The 23,989-nt window shown below is 46.4% G+C and overlaps 1 protein-coding gene across 1 annotated transcript; it reads left to right on the top strand.

Moving 5' to 3' along the window:
- Positions 1-16,538: 16,538 nt before the first annotated feature.
- On the top strand, positions 16,539-23,823 carry GPATCH4 (G-patch domain containing 4). The gene is given in 9 exon segments (XM_009183643.4): positions 16,539-16,747; positions 19,046-19,182; positions 19,647-19,720; positions 19,822-19,914; positions 20,020-20,106; positions 21,977-22,068; positions 22,324-22,374; positions 22,612-23,200; positions 23,203-23,823. Coding segments are annotated over 8 exon segments (1,110 nt in total). The 5' UTR covers positions 16,539-16,747; positions 19,046-19,103; the 3' UTR covers positions 23,248-23,823.
- The last annotated feature ends 166 nt before the right edge of the window (positions 23,824-23,989 follow it).

Here is a 23,989-nt window from a genome sequence, read left to right as displayed (position 1 = left end):
GAGATCGTGCCACTACACTCCAGCCTGGGCAAAAGAGTGAGACACCATCTCAAAAAACACAACAAAACAACAACAAAAATACCCTTTCAGAACTGGAGGAGACCTCAGGATGCTGAACATTTACTAGAGGAGGAGATAGAGATGAAGGTGGCTTGCCCCAAATCACACACCATACAGTCGTTGAGTCAAGCCTAGAAGTTTCCGCTTTTTCTACTAATCCTCTTCTGCCTCTCTCCTTGGCTATCCAATTCAGACAAGCTCCAGGTTTTCACTAGGGTCATATCTAATAACAGGAAGCCACCTTGAATATACTTTCTTTCTTTCTTTCTTTTTTTTTTTTTTTTTTTTTTTTTGAGACAGGGTCTCACTCTGTCACCCAGGCTGGAGTGCAGTGATACAATCATGGCGCACTGCAGCCTCGACCTCCCAGGTTCAAACAGTCTCTCCCATCTCAGCCTCTCAGGTAGCTGGGTGCACAGATGTGCACCACTACACCCAGCTAACTTTTAAAAATTATTTGTAAAGACAGGGTCTCCCTGTCTTGCCCAGGCTGCTCTCGAACCCCTGTACTCAAGTGACCCTCCCGCTTCGGCCTCCCAAAGTTGTGGGATTACAGGCGTGAGCCACTGTACCCGGCTGACTATACTCTTGAGAGATCTGATTGGCTATCTTTTCCCTATCTACTCCATCCCTGTTCTTAAGCGCTTCCCTCCTCCTCCCACGACTGTCTCTCTCATGAGAGAAGACAAATAGCCCCCTGTCTCCTTGGACAGGACACTCTGATCCAGTGCATCTGATTGGCTTCCTGCCAACTCAAACAAACAGCCTCCGGCAGAGGGAGGAGTAGATATAAATGGCTCCACAGCCTGGTTACTGCGTCCATTCCCAGGCCCATTTCTCCACAAATTTACTGCTCCTTTCTCCACAAATCACTTCTGAACTGTGGCTTGGAAGTCTCTGGTATGTAAATCCATAAAAGGCTGAGTTTGACGGGGAGGAAAGCCTAGAACTATTTGATAGATGCAAAAACAACCCAGTGAGGATCGAATGAGAAAGGAACAGACAGGAATACATATAATAAATAGCCAAACTGTGTTTAGTTTACTCAAGGTCACTTTCATTCTCAGTTTCCCCCCAGACGCTAAAACGGGAGTGGGGTGAGATGGCTGAGGCAAGCTGGGGTCTCCTCACTGACCCAGCATCTCTGAGGAAGGGCTTTGTCAGTCCTATACCTACTGACCAGAATGTGGTGGAGTGATTCCAGACAAGCATGGAGTCCCGACATCTTCTCTAACACCCACGTTCGGCTTCCACCATCCAAGCAGGTTCAGCTGGCCAGTTTTCCTGACCCCTGGTGATGCCCGCATGGTCCCAGTTTATGACTAGGATTGTTGTGTGAATGACTGGAAGGGTTGGCAAGACGACACTTTAGGGAGGACTTCAAAAGGAGTGACTCTCTCTGGTCTTTCTCTTTCCAACATTTTTTAAATAAATTTTTTTTAAAAGATGGGATCCCTAAAAATTTTTTTAAGAGATGGAATCTGGCCGGGTGCGATGGCTCACGCCTATAATCCCAGCACTTTAGGAACTCATGATGAGGTCATGAGTTCAAGACCAGCCTGGCCAGCATGGTGAAATCCTGTCTCTACTAAAAATACAAAAAGTTAGCTGGGCATGGTCGTGCGCACCTGCCCAGCTACTCGGGAGGCTGAGGCAGGAGAATCACTTGAACCCAGGAGGTGGAGGTCGCAGTGAGCCGAGATTGCACCACTGCACTCCAGCCTAAGCGACTGAGCAAGACTCTGTCTGAAGAAAAAAAAGAAAGAGAGAGATGGGATTTGTCTCTGTGGCCCAGAACTGCAGTACAGTGGTGCGATCATTGCTCACTGCAGCGTCAAACTTCTGTGTTCAAGTGATTCTCCTGCCTCACCCTCCTGATTAGCTGGGACTACAGGTGGGCACCCCCATGCCTGGCTCTCCAGCATTTCTCCAGGGCCAAAAGGCAGCAACATCAAACTCAGCCTGATGTTTTATTTGGACACTCACCTAGACTCCACTCCTGACCACATATAGAGGCCTGGAGTATGCAAGGCATACTCCCCAGAGCGTGCAAGGTAGAACTCCACAGTACAAACCTTTATAGCTACTGGGCATAGGAGACCTTCTAGTAGAGGACAGGAGGCTTGGGTTCTAGTTACAGTTCTGCCACAGTGTCACCTTCGGTGACACAGGCCCAGGCTTCGCCGCTGGGCCTGTTACTTCATCTGCACAATGGAAACTCAATTCTATTTAAATTATTTTCTGAAGGGCCTTAGTCTGCAGAGACACAGAAGCAAATGACTTTATGAAGCTCCTGACTGTATGAAGTTCTCAGTGAAACAGAATAGCACCTCTTCTGCCCGTCTCAGAAGTAGATGAGGGCAAAGTGAAATAATGGAAAGCACAAGGAACAGTAAAAGGCAAATGTCAAGAAGCTGTTTGCAAAGTTACCAAGATGTAAAATTAGATTTTACTTATTAATAATCGTGTCACTTGTCATTCTGTTTATAACGGTCAGTTCACTGCTGATATTCAAGTGGACCATTTAAACTGTATTTTTGCTCAACTATCCCTCCAAATAAATATCTCAAGATCTTGACTGTTTATTTTCTTAGCCCATCTTATTCTCCCAGGCCTCAAAGCTTGGTGTCTCAAATCCCTGGCTTGTCTTCTCATTCTGGCCAGTCTAGGCGGGGTCTGGCTTCAGTTTGCACAGATTCTCACTCCCAGTCTCATATTGGTCAAACAAACCCAGAAGTAAGATCTACAAGTATTAATCGACCATTCTCAGAATAGGATTGGAATAATTTTAAAAAGTGAACTCTGGCCGGGTGCCATGTTCACACCTGTAATCCCAGCACTTTGGGAGGCCAAGGAGGGTGAATCACGAGGTGAGGAGCTCGAGACCAGCCTGGCCAACATGGTGAAAGCCGTCTCTACTAAAATTACAAAAATTAGCCAGGTGTGGTGGCGCATGCCTGTGATCCCAGCTACTCGGGAGGCTGAGGCAGGAGAATCGCTTGAACCAGGGAGATGAAGGTTGCAGTGAGCTGAGATTGCGCCACTGCACTCCAGCCTGGTGACAGAGTGAGACACCGTCTCAAAAAAAAAAAAAAGTGAACCCCATCTTATAGCTGTATGTTCTTTCACGTGGGAGAAATAAATTCTATCACAGTATTATTATTCCCATTTTATAGACCAGGAAACTGATGTCCAGAAAGGGTTAGTAAGTTAGTAACTTGTTCAAGTTCCTACCTAACCCAGGTAGCCTATCTCTAAAGCTAGATGAGTTCTTCTTTGCTGTGAAAGAATCATTTCTTGAAACTTGGAAAAGGTAAAATGAGGATTTTTTGGTTTCTTGTTTTGTTTTGTTTTTTTGATATCACACTAGAGCATTTTTTCTTTTTTCTTTTTCTTTTTTTCTTTTTTTTGAAATGGAATCTCACTCTGTCACCCAGGCTGGAGTGCAGTGGCATGATCTTGGCTCACTGCAGCCTCTGCCCCCTAGGTTCAAGTGATTCTCCTATCTCAGCCTCCCAAGTAGCTAGGATTACAGGCATGCTCCACCATGCTCAGCTAATTTTTTGTATTTTTAGTAGAGACGGGGCTTCACCATGTTGGCCAGGCTGATCTTGAACTTCTGACCTCAAGTGATCCACCTGCCCCGGCCTCCCAGAGTGTTGGAATTACAGGTATGAGCCACTGCACCTGGTCTAGAGCATTTTCTAATAAGCTTGCTTGACACTCATCTGACTCTGCCAGGGAATGTGACTTTGTTGTCACAACACATTTGATAAATAATCTACAACTTACAAATGCACCGACATTTATAGTCCTGTCGGGTAAAGGCTAACCTGTAGAACTTGATAAAATCATAGGGTTTTATTGCCCAATTGAGACGTTAATCACAAAGGGGTTTTGGTTTTACCATCCTAGAAAGTTAACCAGTCCTATATCTAAATTATCAATCTAATTTTGACAATTCTTTTCTTTTTTTTTGAGATGGAGTCTTGCTCTGTTGCCCAGGCAGGAGTGCAGTGGTGCGTTCTCGGCTCACTGCAACCTCCGCCTCCTAGGTTCAAGCGATTCTCCTGCCTCAGCCTCCTGAGTAGCTAGGATTACAGGTGCCCACCCCCACGCCCAGCTAATTTTTTTGTATTTTTAGTAGAGACGGGGTTTTGCCATGTTGGCCAGGCTGGTCTCAAACTCCTGAGCTTGTGATCCGCCCGCCTCAGTTTCCCAAAGTGCTGGGATTACAGGCGTGAGCCACCACGCCTGGCCTGATAATTCTTTTCTTATTGACTGTTTAAATTCCTATCTCTCAAATGCTCCTCAAAGCTGCTCTTTTGTCTCCTTATTGGTTCTCTCATTAATGAGTTAAATAAAATGATGACATGAGTTAATGAATAACAAAAGAGTTTGAGAATTGTGTTTTTCCACTTCTCAACTTCCCTTTATCAAGGGCAACACACTAGCACCCTCTGCTTCCCTTTAATAATAAATCCACCGGCAGAATTACTGCAAGAGTTTTTAGGAAGCTAAAACTCTTGGAAGCGTAGGATCACTTTGTATCTCCAGCATGCAAGGAACCAGCTATGAACTCCAAGATGAAGTGACCATTATCAGCAAGACTCCTCTGCAAGGCCTTCGCATAGCTAAGGACATCCTTAGATGTTTGTTGCTCCCATGGGCCACCATTTCCTGCTCCTCAGTCCCACTAGCAACATCAAAGATACTTTAGGTGCACCTATTTGTGCTTCCTCCGGGAAGCTTTCCTTAACAAAAGCAAGAAACAGGAACCAGGAGCAGTGCCATGTGCTTGTGGTCCCAGATACTTGGGAGGCTGAGGCAGGAGAATTACTTGAACCCAGGACTTTAAAGCTGCAGTAAGCTTTGATTTAGCCACTGCCCTCCACCCTGGAAGACAGAGTGGGACCACTGCCCCCTCCAAAAAAATACCCAAACAAAAGGAAGAAGCAACTTAACAGCTTCACCTGGATATACCAGGCATTCAGAAAATGTTTACTGGCAGGGCGGTGGCTCATGCCTGTAATCCCAGTACTTTGGAAGGCGGAAGTGGGTGGATCACCTGAGGTTGGGAATTCGAGACCAGCCTGGCCAACATGGTGAAACCCTGTCTCTACTAAAAATACAAAAATTAGCTGGGCATGATAGTGGGCACCTGTAATCCCAGCTACTGGGGAGGCTGAAGCAGGAAAACTGCTTGAACCCTGGAGGCAGAGGTTGAAGTGAGCCGAGATCATGCCACTGCACTCCAGCCTGGGCAACAGAGCAAAACTCCGTCTCAAACAAAACGAAACAAAACAAAAACTCAGAAGATATTTACTGAATAAATAAATAAAATTGAAGTTGTCTTCCAATTTCTGCAAGTTTAACAAAAAGGCAGTATAGTTTAGAGGTTAAGTTGCACAGGCTCTGTTCCTTCTTTCCCTGTGCGCAAAACAAACTAACAAAAAAGTTCCATAGCCTCTGGGTTGAACGTCTAAGCATAAATCTCAGCCCTGCTACCTACTAACCAGGGAACATTAGATAACTTACCTACCTTCTCTTTGTTTAATTGTTTTCATCTGAAAATGAGGATAACAACAGCATCGATAAGCAGAACAGTGCTTGGCTCATAGAAAGTAATCAACACATTTTAGGGATTATCACTGGTAGGGGAAGAAGTTTCAAAGGGAACAGAATCAATCAAAACTCAGAGAGCTACTGATTGATTGAAGCGATCACCTGTCGTTGTTGTTGTTGTTGTTGTTATTGTTTTGGCGCTTTTTTTTTTTTTTTTTGAGACAGTTTCACTCTTGTTGCCCAGAGTGGAGTGCATTAGCGCGACCTCGGCTCACTGCAACCTCCGCCTTCCTGGTTCAAGCAATTCTCCTGCCTCAGCCTCCTGAGTAGCTGGGATTACAGGCTCCCGCCATTATGCCTGGCTACATTTTTTGTATTTTTTAGTAGAGACGGGGTTTCTCCATGTTGGTCAGGCTGGTCTCGAACTCCTGACCTCAGGTGATCCGTCTGCTTCGGCCTCCCAAAGTGCTGGGATTACAGGTGTGAGCCACCACGCCAGGCCTCCTACTTTGCTTTTCCACCTAATAATATGATGTGAGCATTTGTCCTATCAGCACATGACATCAAATTCTCTCATTTTTCATGTCTGCATGGTATTTCAGTGGATGGCTGTAGCATTATTTACTTGTTTGTTGTTTTTTTTTTTGAGATGGAGTCTTGCTCTGTCATCAGGCTGAAGTGTGGTGGCGTGACCTCAGCTCATTGTAACCTCCACCGCCCGGGTTCAAGCAATTCTACTGCCTCAGCCTCCCAAGGACCTGGGATTACAGGCATGTGCCACCACGCCCAGCTAATTTTTTGTATTTTAGTAGAGACAGGGTTTCACCATGTTGGTCAAGACGGTCTCCATCTCCTGACTCAGGATCTGCTCTCCTCGTCTTCCAAAGTGTTGGGATTACAGGCATGAGCCACCGCTCGCTGCTATTTGTTTGTTTGTTAACTTTATTTTATGCTCAGGGTACATGCAGGTTTGAAATTTAGGAAAAAGGCCGGAGCGGTCAATCCTGTGCAATCCCAGCACTTTGGGAGGCCGAGACGATGGATCAAGAGGTCAGAGATCGAGACCTCATCCTGGCTAACACGGTGAAACTCCCCGCCCTATTAAGAAACATAAAAAATTAGGCCGGGCAAGGTGGCGGCGCTTCAGAACCCAGCTACTCGGGAGGCTGAGGATCGAGAATGGTGTGAACTCGGGAGGCGGAGCTTGCAGAGCTGAGATCCCCGCCACTGCACTCCAGCCTGGTGATGAGCGACTCCGCCTCAAAAAAAAAAAAGGAAAAGTGCATGCTGTGGGGTTTGGTGTATAGATTATTTTGTCCCCAGGTAGTAAGCTGCATCTGATAGGTAGTTTTTCAGTCCTCACCTCCTCCCACTCTCCCTCCCTCAAGTAGGCCTGGTGTCTATTGTTCCTTTATTTGTGTCCATATGGAGCATAATTTACTTAATGAGATGCCTATTGATGAACATTTAGGTTGCTAAAGGTTGCAACAACTAGTTATCTGGAAAAAGAAAACAGCAGATCTATAACTCTCCTTAAACTAAAATCCAGAAGGCTTGAAAACATAAATGTAAAAATAAGGCCATGAAAATGCCAGGATGAATCATAGAATAATATTTTTTTAATTGCAAGACTACTTGGATTAATTTTTTACTGATTACACAATGATGCACTTAATTGTAGATAATTTAACAAACATAACAATATTAAAAAGTGAAAATCCCCCTTAATCCTACGACATAGAGAAAATGACTTTTAATCTTTTGTTGTCTTGCAATCTTTCAAGGCATTTGTAGACATTCATATATGATGTGCATGAATATATTTAGTCATGATTGAAATGGTAACATGTAATAAGGCAGAGAGCCAGCAGGTGGAGCAAGAAGGCTGTATCCCCAGCGCTGAGGGCCCCCGCAGCATTCTGGGCGCTGCACCTGGCTCAGGTCCCCGTGCATGTTTAGGGGATCACCAGGTGTCTGTGGTGGAGAATGCGCAAAGATAAAGATGCTACAGCAGAGCCCTCAAAGCTCTGTGGGCATCCTTCAGACTCAGCGCTTCAGACCTCTGCTTTTCCTGTGTTCAGCTAAGCTCTTGTTCGAAGGGAGAATGAATGAGGCTGGGATTCCTTCGTGTTCTTCTTACCATCATGGTCCTGCTTCCCAGCTCTACTCCCACTGGGGTTGGCATCTTCTATACCACCCCTTTCAGAAATTTTTCCACAGCATCTTTACTAATGTATCTGGAAATATGTCATATGAAAAATATAAAAAAGCAACCCAAATGGGTGTGTTTGCTACCTTGAAACCCACACCCTCTAGGACAACTCTAGAAGCGCAGCAAGCACTGCAAAAGAAAGAGGTGGGTGGATCACGAGGTCAAGAGTTCAAGATCAGCCTGGCCAAGATGGTGAAACCCTGTCGCTACTAAAAACACAAAAATTAGCCGAGTGTGGTGGTGGGCACCTGTAATCCCAACTGCTCAGGAGGCTGAGGCAGAAGAATCACTTGAACCCCGGTGGCGGAGGTTGCAGTGAGCCAAGATCCCGCCACTGCACTCCAGCCTGGGCGACAGAGTGAGACTCCATCTTAAAAAAGAAAGAAAGAAAGAAAAGAAAAGAAAACAAAAGAAAAAGAGGGCCCTGCTATACCCTGCCTTTCTTCCTGGCATCCTTCACCCACACCATGACCAGCATTTACACACACTGAAGGTTTTAAAGGAGACAATGAGGCCAGGGAAAGGCAGAGACAAGACCCAGAGGACAAGGATGCAGGTCAGAGACAGGGCTTCATCCAGATTGGAAAGAATGATGACACCAAGAGGCAGATGGCAATAGTGCTTTAAATAGAAATAAATGTTAAGCTGAACCTGCACTAGATGGCATCAGAGAGCAGCAGTGATAGTGCTGAGATCACATCTCGTTCCATCTCTGTCTGCTCTGTCGGCCCCTATCTGTAGGTAAGCACAAATCTGGGCAGTATTATGGTGAGACTCAAATACGGTAATGTTTGTGAAAATGATATTCTAAACTGTAAACCACCATATGAAAATTATTTTTAAATAGTAAAGTATTGTTGGCAAAGGATGGTAATATCTTTATTATCATGTACTCAAATGGTTAATGAAGTCAGAAAATTAGAACTTGCCTAGGCTAAGGATTGAATCATGTGAGACGCAGGGTCACCTTTTTTTTTTTTCCTCAACAGAAAGAAAAGCGAATAATATTCGAATAGGTAAGCACTGCCAGTATTTACTATTATGGTTTAAAAAAAAAAAAAAAAAAAACGAATCCTACACTCATTGCAACCACAAGATATTTTCTTTCCTCAGTCTCAGGGTTCACTGGCAGAAAAAATAACTGGGAAGAACTGGAGGAAGATAAATTGTGTAAACTACTTTACGAACCATGGGAAGATGCTGGCTTGGCCTGACTTTTATAACACTGTGTGTAGATTTGAACCCAGTATAGAAAAATAACACAGTGCCTTAATTTTTAGGATTTAATTCTGCTTCAGGCATGTGGAGAGGCATTCAAGGTTCAGTAGTCAGTCTCAGGGGCCACACATACTTCCTCCTGAAGGTCTTCCCCTGTGGCCAGTCATACGCACCTCACCTCTGCCCCACCTCCCTCAGCACTCAGGGACTCTCATTTGTAGCCATTTCTTGATTGTTTTTGTTTTTGTTTTTGTTTTTTGAGATGGAGTCTTGCTCTGTCACCCAGACTGGAGTGCAGTGTTCCAATCTCGGCTCACTATAACCTCCACCTCCTGAGTTCAAGCCAATGCCCCTGCCTCAGCCTCCCGAGTGGCTGGAACTACAGGCGTGTACCATCACGCCTGGTTAAATTTTGTATTTTTAGTAGAGATGGGGTTTTGCCATGTTGGCCAGGCTGGTCTTGAACTCCTGACCTCAGGTCTTTCACCCACCTCGACCTCCCAAAACCATTTGTTATTTTAAAATCACTTTCCTGAAAAAAAGTACATTAATTATAGACAATTTTTAATGAAGGGAAAATATCTTGTTAAAGAAAAAGATTATTCAGTGACACTTGTCAAAGCATGGTAAGGCAGACTTTATTCAGGACCATTGTGATAGGTATAGGGACCATGACAATGGGATTTTGCAGTGGGGCAGAAAGAGAAATTGCGCTCAACTCTCAATACAGCATGGGAAGCAGGAATTTATAACTGAGGTGTAGGGTGGAGGTCAGGAGATGGGAAATTATTAAGAGAAAACACCAGGGGTAAAGGGGATTTGCACTAAAACCTTACAAGATTCTTGCCGAAGACAGGTTGAGGTAATCAGATATCACCTGATGGATGGTGAAGGATGAGGAACCTGATCAGATATCAAGGGTGATCAGGTATCAAGAGTAAGGGGCTTAGGCTGGACAAGGTGGCGCACTCCTGCAATCCCAGTACTTTGGGAGGCCAAGGCGGGAGGAACGCTTGAACCCAGGAGTTGGAGACCAGTCTGGGCAACATGGTAAAACCCCGTCTCTACAAAAAATACAAAAATTAGCCAGGTGTGGTGGGCCATGCCTGTGGCTCCAGTTACTTGGGAGGCTGAAGTGGGAGGATTGCTTGAGTCCAGGAGGTCGAGGCTGCAGGGAGCCATGATCATGCCACTGCACTCCAGCCTGAGCAACAGAGAAAAACCCTGTCAAAAAAAAAAGAGTGGAGGGCTTCATGCTAAATTGACTTCACAGGATTCTTTCCTTGAGACAGAATCTCACTCTGTCACCCAAGCTGAAGCACAGTGGTACAACCACAGCTCACTGTAACCTTGACCTCTCAGACTCCAAGCAATTCTCCCACTTCAGCCTCCCAAGTAGCTGGCACTATGGGCATGGGCCACCACGTTCAGTTAATTTTTTAATTTTTATTTTTATTTATTTATTTATTTATTTATTTATTTATTTTTTTTATTTTTTTTTTTTTTGAGACGGAGTCTCGCTCTGTCGCCCAGGCTGGAGTGCAGTGGCCGGATCTCAGCTCACTGCAAGCTCTGCCTCCCGGGTTTACGCCATTCTCCTGCCTCAGCCTCCCGAGTAGCTGGGACTACAGGCGCCCGCCACCTTGCCTGGCTAGTTTTTTGTATTTTTTTTTTTTAGTAGAGACGGGGTTTCACCGTGTTCGCCAGGATGGTCTCGATCTCCTGACCTCGTGATCCGCCCGTCTTGGCCTCCCAAAGTGCTGGGATTACAGGCTTGAGCCACTGCGCCCGGCAATTTTTTTTTTTTTTTTTTGACATGGAGTTTCGCTTTTTTGTCCAGGCTGGAGTGAAGTGGCACAGTCTTGGCTCACTGCAACCTCTGCCTCCTGGGTTCAAGCGATTCTCCTGCCTCAGCCTCCTGAGTAGCTGGGATTATAGGCGCCTGCCACTATGCTGGCTAAGATGGGGTTTCGCCATGTTAGCCAGGCTGGTGTCGAACTCCTGACCTCAGGTGATCCACCCACCTTGGCCTCCCAAAGTGTTAGGATTATAGGCGTGAGCCACCACGCCCAGCCTAATTTTTATTCTTAGTAGAGACGATGTCTCACTATGTTGCCCAGGCTAGTCTCAAACTCCTGAGCTCAAGTGATCCTCTTGCCTTGACCTCCCAAAGTGCTGGGATTATAGGCATGAGCCACCATGCCCGGTCAACACCATTTGTTGAAAAGACTATTCTTTCTCCAATGAACTGTTTTGGCACTCTTGTTCAAAATCAATTGCCCATAAACGTATGGGTTTATTTCTGGATTCTCAATTCCACTACATTACATTGATCTATATGTCTATCTTCTTTGAAAACCACACAGTCTGTAGCTTTGTAGTAAGTTTTGAAATCAGGAAGTGTGAGTCCTACAACTTTCTTCCTTTTAAAGATTTCTATGGCGGCCGGGCACGGTGGCTCAAGCCTGTAATCCCAGCACTTTGGGAGGCCGAGACGGGCGGATCACGAGGTCAGGAGATCGAGACCATCCTGGCTGACACGGTGAAACCCCGTCTCTACTAAAAAATACAAAAACTTAGCCGGGCGAGGTGGCGGGCGCCTGTAGTCCCAGCTACTCGGGAGGCTGAGGCAGGAGAATGGCGTAAACCCGGGAGGCGGAGCTTGCAGTGAGCTGAGATCCGGCCACTGCACTCCAGCCTGGGCAACAGAGCGAGACTCCGTCTCAAAAAAAAAAAAAAGATTTCTATGGCTATTCTGGCCCTTTGCTTTTTTTTTTTTTTTTTTTTTTTTTTTTTTTTTTTTTTTTTGAGACCAAGTCTCGCTCTGTAGCCCAGGCTATGATCTTGGCTCACTGCAACCTCGGCCTCTTGGGCTCAAGCGATTCTCCGGCATCAACCTCCAGAGTAGCTGGGATTACAGGCATGCACCACTGCACCCAACTCATTTTTTGAAATTTTTTTTTTTTTTTTTAGTAGAGACAGGGTTTCACCATGTTGGCCAGGCTGGTCTTGAACTCCCGACCTCAGGTAATCTGACCATGTCGGCCTTGAAAAGTGCTAGGATTACAGGCGTGGGCCACCGCACCCAGCCTGCATTTCTATTCTTTTCTCTCTCTCTCGTTTTTGGTTTTTTTTTTTTCTTTTTCAGACAGAGTCTCATCCTGTCGCCTAGGCTGGAGTACAGTGGTATGATCTCAGCTCACTGCAACCTCTACTTCCCAGGTTCAAGCGATCCTCATGCCTCAGCATCCCAAATAGCTGGGATTACAGACTCGTGCCACCACACCCAGTTAATTTTTGTAGTTTTAGTAGAGACGGGGTTTCACCATATTGGTCAGGCTGGTCTTGAACTCCTGACCTCAAATGATCCTCCCGCCTCAGCCTCTCAAAGTGCTGGGATTACAGGTCTGAGCCACCGCTCCCAGCTGGTCCTTTGCATTTCTATATGAATTCTAGGATAGGCTTGTTGATTTATGCAAAAAAAAAAAAAAAAAAAAGAAACCAGCTGGGATTTTTTTATAGAGATTGTGTTTAATTTATATATCAATTTGGAGAGTATTGTCATCTTAACAATATTGTCTTCTATTCCATGAATACAGGATATCTTTCCATTTATTTAGCTCTTCTTAGTTTCTTTCAATGAGGTTTTGAAGCTTCAATGTATAAAGCTTGCACTTCTTTTGTTAAATTTATTCCTAAGTATTTTATTACTTTTGATCCTATTGCCTATGAATTTTTAACATAGATAGGTTCTTACTGTAGGTAACATTTTGTATCTTCTTTTTTCATTTCAATTATATCACAGACATGTACCCAAGCTATTAAGAATTCTTCGGCTAGGACGGGCGCGGTGGCTCAAGCCTGTAATCCCAGCACTTTGGGAGGCCGAGACGGGCGGATCATGAGGTCAGGAGATCGAGACCATCCTGGCTAAAACGGTGAAACCCCGTCTCTACTAAAAAAAAAAAAGAATACAAAAAACTAGCCAGGCGAGGTGGTGGGCGCCTGTAGTCCCAGCTACTCGGGAGGCTGAGGCAGGAGAATGGCGTGAACCCAGGAGGCGGAGCTTGCAGTGAGCTGAGATCCGGCCACTGCACTCCAGCCTGGGCGACAGAGCGAGACTCTGTCTCAAAAAAAAAAAAAAAAAAAGAATTCTTTGGCTGGGCACGGTGGCTCCGCCTTTAATCCCAGTACTTTGGGAGGCCAAGGCAGGCAGATCATGAGGTCAAGAGATCGAGACCATACTGGCCAACATGGTGAAATCCCATTTCTACTAAAAATACAAAAATTAGCTGGGCGTGGTGGCGTGCACTTGTAATCCCAGCTACTCAGGTGGCTGAGGCAGAATTGCTTGAACCCAGGAGCTGGAGGTTGCAGTGAACCAAGATCATGCCACTGCACTCCAGCCTGGCGACAGAGAGAGACTGCATCTAAAAAAAAAAAAAAGGAAAAAAAAGAATTCTTCAACATCATTGTTGAAGACTACACATTAGTCCATTGTATGTTTACACTGTAATTTATTTAGCCTTTCTCCTGTTGTAAGATATTTTGATTCTTTCCAATTTTTCCATTTTATAAATATCACTGTAATAAATATTTCTATGCATCCTGTTATCTGATTTCAGGCCATTTCAAGTATTCATGTATTCTTTTTCTCTCATAATGGCCTCTATTTCTACCCTTGTGAGGTGGTATGAGACCCCATTAAACTGCGAACTCCTTGAGACCCATTTCTCTTGCGATCCCTCATAGCCCCCAGGGACAGGCTGCAGCCTCAATGACTTCTTCAAGAAGTTCCCAGGGGTCTTAGACAGGGTCAGATGCTTCTTATCTTATCCCCATAGCACTGTGTCCTGACCTTGCCATAACTCTGATTACTCAATGATATAAATGCCTGGTAATTAGTTTAAACCCCCACAAGATCATGAGGCCTGACAGGACAAGAGATGGACCTTTTTATACCTCTAGCCCTTAGTATATAGGAGACCTTTAATAAATATTTATTGAATGAGTGAGTCAGACAGAATAGTAAGCTCAAAGACTTAGGCCAGACTAGGAATCTTGATTCAAAGATTTATGGTCATTAAGTTTTGAGAGTGGCTGGCAAAGTGCGTCATGCAAAAACTCTAGGTTGGAAAGGGTCCTTGAGGGTGACCTCATTAAGAATTTTAAAACTTCTGGCCGGGCGCGGTGGCTCAAGCCTGTAATCCCAGCACTTTGGGAGGCCGAGATGGGCGGATCATGAGGTCAGGAGATCGAGACCATCCTGGCTAACATGGTGCAACCCCGTCTCTACTAAAAAATACAAAAAAGTAGCCGGGCGAGGTGGCGGGCGCCTATAGTCCCAGCTACTCAGGAGGCTGAGGCAGGAGAATAGCGTGAACCCAGGAGGCGGAGCTTGCAGTGAGCTGAGATCCGGCCACTGCACTCCAGCCTGGGCGACAGAGCGAGACTCCGTCTCAAAAAATAAAAAAAAATAAAAAAGAATTTTAAAACTTCTTATATATTTCATATATATAAGTATATATTTCATATATAAATACACATACATGTATATGAAATATTCTACATAACAATTTTGTATGTAATACACACACACATATATTTTAGATAGAAGGGGTAGAAGAAATGGAGAGGTGGGGTGTGGGGGGTGGGAACTGAAGCCCTGTCTGTGGAATTTTCTCAGTGGCTGCAGGATGCTACAACGCAACTCAAGTTTGCCCTGGCATAGTGGTATGCACCTGTACTCACAGCAACTTGGGAGGCTGAGGCAGGAGGATCATTTGAGCCCAGGAGTCCAAGGCCAGCCTGGGAAACACAGGGAAACCCCATCTAAAAAAAAAAAAAATTGTTCAAGGTCACATAGTGAGTGGCAGAATGGGAAAAGGAGTCAGATCTGACTCTCCTTCACAAAATGTTCCTCTGCTGAATCCACCTCGAAGGAATGCCTTTGAAGCATCCCACATCCCTTCTGCAAGTGTCTAAAATTCCAGTAATTAAGATCCATTGTTTAAAGTATTGTCCCCATGTAGCATGTTTTGAAAGTAAAATTAATTTTATGGAAAAAAATTATGGGGATGAATGGGTATGAGATACAGAGCAATTATGACAAGGCTTTCCTGTGAAATGGCGATTTTTCTGTTTGGCAGTTTCTAGGGGGCGCTAAGTGAACGGAAATACCGATATGGGGAGGCAGAAAGGGATGCTTTTCTCGAGTTTTAGTTCTTGGGTGGCTCAGTGAGGCAAAGGAACAGCTTGCAGGGGTAGGGGCATGTGCAGTCCCTCTTGCTGACTTGTTTGCAATATCTTCTTTCCCTCCTCTGCTCAATAGATCCTCATACCCATACGGCAAGTCCAAACTCCTCAGCCTGGCATGCATTCTGGGATCCTGCATCTTTTTTTTTTTTTTTTTTCTTTCTGGCTCACTGCAACCTTCGCCCTCCCCATCCTCCCACCTCAGCCTCTGGGACCCACAGCTGTGCACCACCATGCCCGGGTTCTTTTTTTTTTTTTTTTTTTTTTTGGTATTTTTAGTACAGTCGGTGCCTCGCCATGTTGCCCAGGCTGGTCTTGAACTTCTGGGCTCAAGCTATCTCTGCCTGTCTTGGCCTCCTAAAGTGCTGGGATTACAGGCATGAACCACCGCGTCTTTCCTATCCTGTATCTTTCTCCAAGTTCCACTGGCCATGTCCTCCATCTGATCCCACCCAAAGTCCCAACCCCAGGCTAGACTAGGTGTTCCCTGAAATCAAGACCTGTGTCTTAAGCATCCTTGTATCCCTCAGTACCAAAGGGACAAGTTCTGGCACACAGTGGTGAGTCAAAAAGTGTTTGATGAGGCCGGTCATGGTGGCTTACGCCTGTAATCCCAGCACTTTGGGAAACCGAGGCGTGCGTATCACTTGAGGCCAGAAATTGGAGACCAGCCTGGACAACATGGCAAGGCCCCTTCCCTACAAAACCTACAAAAATTAGCCAGGCGTGGTTGTGCATGTCTGTGGTCCCAGCTACTCACGAGGCTGAGATGGGAGGATCACTTGAGCCCAGGAGGCGGAGGCTGCAGTGAGCCGAGATCGCACCACTGCACTCAAGTCTGGGCGACAGAGTGAGACCCTGTCTCAGAAAAAATAAAAAATTAAAAAATATATATAATAATAATAAATAAAGTGCTTGATGAACATACTGAGATGTCTAGTCTCTAGGCTTTTATAAATAACTGTTCCTGTGAAGGCTGAGTATTCATGAGTATTCAACCCTGCAAAATCAGGACACAGCTATCATCCATTCTGCCTCCACGAATTTCTCAGGCTACTCTCAATGCTTCCCTAGAGTTTTTCTTCCTCGTATTTGTGCCTGGGACTAGCTCAGTGTAGGACACATAGCGTTCTTGGCATCCTGAGAGGGCCAGTTAGTACTGAAGTCCCTTGGCTGCTCAAGGAATGCAGGGATGAGGCAAGTGGAACAGCCTCGGAACCTCCGAAAATGGGCACACTTCAGGTCCCAGTTTCTATGGCAACCATATCGGCAAATTGGCCTCCGCAATGGTTTCTCCTGGGAGGACCGCGATTTTGGTTCCAGCGGACGTCTCTATGGTTTCGACAGCCTAGAAGGAACAAACGGCATTTCCGGGAAGATGGCGGCGCACAAGTCAGGTTTGGCACATGTTTCCGAGGAGAGGACCCCTCATTGACGGTAAGGGGCTCCCTTCCCCCGAACGGTGGTAGTCGGAGCCCGAGCTTAGTAGCAAACGTGAGAGGAGCGGAGTATTTTTACCCAAGTGGCACTGCGGTAGGAGGGCTGGAATTTAGACCTCAGGAGGAAGGAAGCCTAGGGAAAGGGCAGCCGGCTCTTGAGGACAGCTGTAAGACTAGTGCACCTGGGGCCACTTCTGAAAACGCAGATTGACTGTAGAGGGGACAGTGCCCAAAGTGTGATCACAGGTTTCAGAAAGACTGGGGCGCACAGCTTCTGTACAGTTATCCATTGAAAATCCGGTAAAGCCATTCCTAACTATGCCATTCAGTTCAACAAATAACGACTGAATGCGTTCTAGAATTCTGGCGCCGCGTTACGTGCTCTGGAGTTGCGGAATAAAGCCGATCTCTTAACTTCCAGGGCATGTAGTTTTCAATTACTGCGACAAGGCTTAGGCTGTGGTCTTACGGGAGAAAGCACAAAGAGCTATAAGAGACTGAAGAGTGTAGTGATGAAGAACATCAGTCCTTGGCCGGGCGCCTTGGCTCACCCCTGTAATCCCAGCACTTTGGGAGGTCGAGGCGAGTGGTCAGGAGTTCGAGACCAGCCTGGCCAGTATGGTGAAACCCCGTCTCTACTAAAAATACAAAAATTAGCCGGGCGTGGTGGCATGATCCTTGTAGTCCCAGCTACTCGGGAGGCTGAGGCAGGAGAATCGCTTGACGCTGGGAGGCGGAGGTTGCAGTGAGCCAAGATTGTGCCATTGCACTCCAGCCTGGGCAACAAGAGCGAAACTCTGTCTCAAAAAAAAAAAAAAAAAAGACAGAGGACCACTTTGGAGTCAGGCGACTCGGGCTCATTCCAGCTCCAACATGCAATTCCAGCTCCATCATTTGCCATGTTACCTTAGGCAAGAAACCCAGGCCTTGTTTTCCTCTTTTGCAAAATAAGAATAATATCTATCTCACAGGACTATCAAGATTAAATGAGTTAAGCCCAGACAGTGGCTCATGCCTGTAATCCCAGCATTTTGGAAAGCAGAGGTGGGCAGATCGCTTGAGCCCAAGAATTAGAGACCAGCCTGGGAAACATGGCAAAACCCTGTCTGTACAAAAAAAAAAAAAAAAATACAAAAATTAGCCAGGCGTGGTGGCATGTGCCTGTGGTCCCAGCTACTCGGGAGGCTGAGGTGGGAGGATTGCTTGAGCCTGGGAGTTTGAGGCTGCAATGAGCCATGATCGTGCCACTGCACTCCACTCCATCCAGCCTAGGTGACAGAGCAACCTTGTCTCAAAAAAAAAAAAAAAAAAAAAATTGACTGAGTTATTATGACAGTATATCAATATGTGTAATCCACCTGTTATGCATTAAGTGCTCAATAAGAGTGCCCTTCCTAAGTTGGACACTTTCAAAAGGAGAACTCCAGCCAGACTGAAATACTGCAGTGGTGTGTGAGAAGTGTGTAGCCCCCACACCAAGAGGACAGTGTAAATGCTGAAGCATAAGTACAGGATCTGGTCTCTACCAAGTACCATTATCTTATGACTTAGGTTAATAAGCACCTCATTAGCTTTGTTTTTACAAGGTAATATATTTTGAGAGATACTATGTAGTGGTAGAGTATAGATTCTGCAGACAAGCTGCCTGGGCTTGAATTCTACATGTTAACCTGTGTGACCTTGAAGTTCCTTAACCTCTTTAGGCCTTACTTTACTCATTTGTAAAATAGGCTAATATTCCCCCGAATGGGCTGGGAAGATTAAATGAAATAATCTTTGTAAAGTCTCAGCACATCCTGGCATGTGGTGAGCACACCATAAATTTAGGTATCAGAATTGACACCATTCATCCTTGACTTCTCTATATGCTGGTCTTTCTGTAGCCAGATAGGGAGCTCCCCAAAGACCAGGCCACCTCCTTCCTCTCTCTCGCCCCAGGGCTCAGGAAAGAGAATTCTTTTTTCTTTCTTTTTAATTTTTTATTTTTTTCTAGAGATGGTTTCACTATGTTGCCCACACTGGTCTGGAACTCCTGGGCTCAAGTGATCCTCCTACCTTGGCCTTCCAAAGTGCTGGGATTACAAATGTGAACCACTGCACCTGGCTGCTTTATTCTTTTTCTAAGAGGGGGTTCTTGCTATACTGCCCCGGCTGGACTCAAGCAATCCTGCCTCAGCCTCCCATGTAGCTGTGGCTACAGGTGTGTGCCACTGCACCCAACTAGCAGAGAATTCTTAACAAGCAGTCAGGATGGAACTGATGGCTGTTTGGGCACTTTCTCCTTTCTTCTTAAAAGGATGATATCACCTCTTCTTCTCTGGTGAAAGTCTGAGGATAGAGACCTTTTTCTCACCATGAATGTCACCCCAGAGGTCAAGAGTCGTGGGATGAAGTTTGCTGAGGAGCAGTTGTTAAAGCATGGATGGACTCAAGGTGATCCCCATGGGGTCTCTTACATCCCCCAACTCCCTGCCTACCTTCTGCCCAGGAGAAAGGCATCATCCTGGATTACCGCCCTCCTTTATTTAAAGGAGGAAAAGCTAGTTTAAAGGGAAATTTGCAGAAGAAAATTTCTGACTTTCCCAGAAAAGGGAAGAAAGGAAGAAATTTGACAGTGGATAATGAAGAAGTTGTGGTTGGGAGGACTAGGGGAGAGAAGAAGAGACATGGCCTCTCTTCCAAAAGAATTATGAAGGAAGAGATAGTTCAGGCTCACACAAAGGCAGGGGACTATATGGAGTGGTATTAGAAAGAAAGGAGCTGGGAGGTCTTCTGAGAGGTACACAGTATACCCCAATGTCAGGTGTGTGAAATGGCAAGAGGCCTGTGGGGGGCGTGCCTTGTGAGGTCTCACAGCAGGCAGGAGAATAAGCCAAGTCGCTCACTGTCCTCTGCAGGCAAAGGTCTCGGCCGGAAGGAGAATGGTATCACCCAGGCTCTCAGGGTGACACTGAAGCAAGACACTCATGGGGTAAGACTGGGTGGACTGAGGAAGGTTAGCATGCATGGGAGAAGGAACCCTTAAGGGCAGGTGAGGCAGGCACTCAGAGCTCATACTTATTCCCCTGGCAGGTGGGACACGACCCTGCCAAGGAGTTCACAAACCACTGGTGGAATGAGCTCTTCAACAAGACTGCGGCCAACTTGGTAGTGGAAACTGGGCAGGTATGAGCTCTTGATAGATGGGCACATGGAACAAAGGGCCTGGGACCTGTGGGGTAGGCAGTCATGGTATGTCACCCATTCACTGGTACTGATAATTCTCTACAGGATGGAGTACAGATAAGGAGCCTTTCTAAGGAGACCACCCGTTACAATCATCCCAAGCCCAACTTGCTGTATCAGAAGTTTGTGAAGGTATTAGAGACTGGGTAACAGCGTCCATCCTTTTTCTCTTCCCTGGTCTCCCTGGGGCCTGAACAGTTGCCTTGTATGCCTTATCAATTCTCAGGACTTTCCTAACATAGTGGGATCCTGTGACCAGCCTTGTTGTTGCTTACTTAGACTGCCCAGACCCTCAGCAGGAATTGAGATCTTCAGGTTCCATGGATCCTGCCATCTGTTAAGGGAGCAGCAATAGGGAGTGAGAGGTAGGGTACAGTCTCTTTAAGTCAGGAGCTGCCAAATTTTGGGGGGGCCAGGGGACATCTAATTCAAAGGACTTAGAAGCCAGAGGAGGCCGGGCACGGTGGCTCACGCCTGTAATCCCAGTACTTTGGGAGGCTGAGGTGGGTGGATCACAAGGTCAGGAGATTGAGACCATCCTGGCTAGCACAGTGAAACCCCTTCTCTACTAAAAAATACAGAAAAATTGGCTGGGTGTGGTGGCAGGCACCTGTAGTCCCAGCTACGTGGGAGGCTGAGGCAGGAGAATGGTGTGAACCTGGGAGGCGGAGGTTGCAGTGAGCCGAGATTGCGCCACTGCACTCCAGCCTGGGTGACAGAGCGAGACTCCGTCTCAAAAAAAAAAAAAAGAGAAGCCAGAGGAGACCTGAGAGATTATCTAGACCATCCCTGCTTTGCAGATGTGGCTAAAAGGGTGAAAAGTGGTTTGCTGAAGAGCCCACGGCTGGCTAGTAATGGCAATGGCAAACAGGAGTGGAACCCAGGTCTTCAGGCCTCCACTTTTTACTGTGCCAACAGAAGGAAGCTAACATGTAATGGTCATTATGTGCTAAGGGCTATACATGTTACCTAGCAAATCTTTCCCATTTCTCTACATCTCTGTTACCATCTACTATCCTACTTCAGGCCATCATCATCTCTTGCCTAATTTCTTTTTCCAGCAGCCTCCTAAGGACACCTTTAGTCTCACTCCCCACCCCAACCTTTGTGGAGGATGGACTCCTCCACAAAGCATCCAGAGTGTTCTAAAACATAAATGTCATCATGTCACTGGGTCTTCTTTGACCTAGGATGACACAATCCAGATTTATCGGACTGGCTTATATGGCCCTGCATGCCTGTTCCTGCCATCTCCAGCCTCATCTCTTTTCACTTTTCTCCAGGACCACTACACTTTAGCCTAACCATTAGCCTAACAGAGTCCAATCTGTTTCTTTTCTTTGAAGGCACCACATTCTTCCATCTTCAGGTTATTGCACATGTTGCTCCCTCTGCTTGGGACATTCTTCTCCCTTTCCCCCTTTACCTGCTGAGTTCTTCTTATCCTCCAGAGCTCAGCTCATACATCAGTTACTTTTAGAAGTCATTCTCTGAAGTCTGAGTTGAGTACCCTTCCTCTATCACAGGCAACACTTCCATCATAATTGCCTATGTAGATTCTATCTGGGCTGGGCGCATCTCATTCTTACTCCACTCGGAATCCCCAACTCTGTGGCCCATAGTAGACTCTCAGTCTGATTAAATGAAGGTACTATGAACAGTTACTATGGTTGGGGTGGAGCGGGGCATCTTTACTGCCAGTCACTGGCACTTGTCCACTGTGAAGACCTGATGAATCAGAGCATTTTCTCTTCTTCTTCTGCTCACCAGCCAGTTGTAGGCCAGAGAGGGCAAAGCTGCTGCACATCCCAGCACCAGCAGCCCAACTCCTATCCAAGTTCAAGTATGCAGGATGGCATGCCTCCCTGTGGCTCCTCAAGGAGCAATGGTGGGGGCTGGCAAACTCCTGCCAGGAGCTATGAATTCTTAGGGGGCTTCCACAAGGGAATAAGGATGGTAGTGGTGTTGAGAAGGCCTTGTCCACCCCCGTGACCCCTCCTAGATGGCCACGTTGACTTCAAGTGGAGAGAAGCCACACAAAGACTTGGAGAGCTGCAGTGATGATGACAACCAGGGGCCCAAGTCCCCAAAGATGTGAGACTTCATTTTAGCTCTTGGGGAATGTGGGAGGAGATGTCCTTAGATGGTAAGAGAAAGGGCTGAGTCTAATGCTTGACTGGGGGCTTCTTGGTGGTGGGTGGAACTGTGTTGTACTAATCTTTGTATCCCTAGTACCTCAAAAAGTGCCAGGTCCTGAACAAGAACTCAGTGTTGAAGGAATGTTTTAGAAGGAAGAGAGGTCAAGCCTTTCTACCGGGTCTGTTTGTAACTGCCGATCTCCCCTAACAGTCTGACTGATGAGATGCTGCTCCAAGCCTGTGAAGGGCGAACAGCACATAAGTAAGTAGTGGTCAGCTCCTTGAGCTCGCTTCTTTTCTCCCCACCTTTGAGCATGGCCTGTGCCACCTCCTGATTCTTTTTACCCCAGGGAAATGATTCCTATTACCTACCCATCTATTGCCTGAAGATAGGCAGCTCCCCACTCCTTCTACCCTCCACCAACTTTCCCTGCAGGCTTAAGGACTAGGCCCATTTCCCCTGATACCCTTGCTCTGACTTGGACCCTGTCTGTTTCAGGGCTGCCCGTCTTGGGATCACGATGAAGGCCAAGCTTGCTCGCCTAGAGGCCCAGGAGCAGGCCTTCCTGGCTCGTCTCAAAGGCCAGGACCCTGGGGCCCCTCAACCGCAGTCAGAGAGCAAGCCCCCGCAAAAAAAGAAAAAGAAAAGGAAGCAGAAAGAGGAGGAAGAAGCTACAGCATCTGAAAGGAATGATGCAGATGAAAAGCACCCAAAACACGCTGAGCAGAACATCAGAAAAAGCAAGAAGAAGAAAAGGCGACATCAAGAAGGAAAGGTCTCAGATGAAAGAGAGGGTACAACTAAAGGGAATGAGGAGGAGGATGCCGCAGGAACAAGTGGGCTTGGGGAATTGAATAGCAGAGAGCAAGCCCATCAGTCCCTCAGGAAAGTGAAGAAAAAGAAGAGGTGGCACCATGAAGAGGAGAAGATGGGGGTCTTGGAGGAAGGAGGAAAAGGCAAGGAGGCTGCAGGCAGTGTCAGGACAGAGGAGGTAGAGAGCAGAGCGTACGCTGACCCATGCAGCCGAAGAAAAAAGAGGCAGCAACAGGAGGAGGACTTGAACCTAGAAGATGGAGATGAGGAAACTGTTTTAGGTGGTGGAACCAGGGAAGCAGAGAGCAGAACGTGCAATGATCGGAGAAGCAAGAAGAAAAGACAGCAGCATGAAGAGGAGGAGGACATCTTGGATGTAAAGGATGAGGAGGATGGCGGGGCTAGGGAAGCAGAGAGCGGAGCACACACTGGCTCAAGCAGCAGAGGTAAGAGGAAGAGGCAGCAGCATGCCAAGAAGGAAAGAGCTGAAATCAGCATCAGCCAGAAAGCCAAAAAGAAGAAACAGAAGAGAGACTAAAGGTCTGGTCAAGGTGGGGCTCCATTGATTGATTTTCAGGAGTTGAAGCCTCGAAGACCAGGGTTGATGCAGGTCTGCAGGTCTTCTGCACCCCCACTCAATGAGGAGTCCCTCCCAGAAAGGAAACTGATCTCTGGGACGTCAGCTGCTGAGAGGAGCAAGCGGTAGTACCAACCCTTAGTTGAGGGAGTCAGCATAGTCACCTCTGCAGCTTCTAACCCAGGATCATAAACTCAGGTGCCTAGAGAAGCCAGGCAGCTAAAGGATAAGGAATGCTGGGGGCTGTGGGAACAGGAATGCAGATACCCTTTGAAGGAGCATTCCTGCTAAAATTAAAAGAAGCTGAAAATGTAGACCTATGTGAAGTGCTCTGATTTTTAAATATTGTGAAGGTTAAGAAAAACACAAATTTAGGTCTATGGGCTAGATTTAGCCCACAGTTGCCAGTTCCTAGCACTACCAAATGAATAACAAACATCATCTTGGGCTCCTAGCCTAGAGATAACTGGCTAGGACTGACTGGCT

This window comes from Papio anubis, chromosome 1 (assembly GCF_008728515.1).
Source record: "Papio anubis isolate 15944 chromosome 1, Panubis1.0, whole genome shotgun sequence".
Lineage (NCBI taxonomy): Eukaryota > Metazoa > Chordata > Mammalia > Primates > Cercopithecidae > Papio > Papio anubis.
Note: the sequence above shows the minus strand (reverse complement) of the source record. Positions and strands in the feature narration are given on the sequence as shown.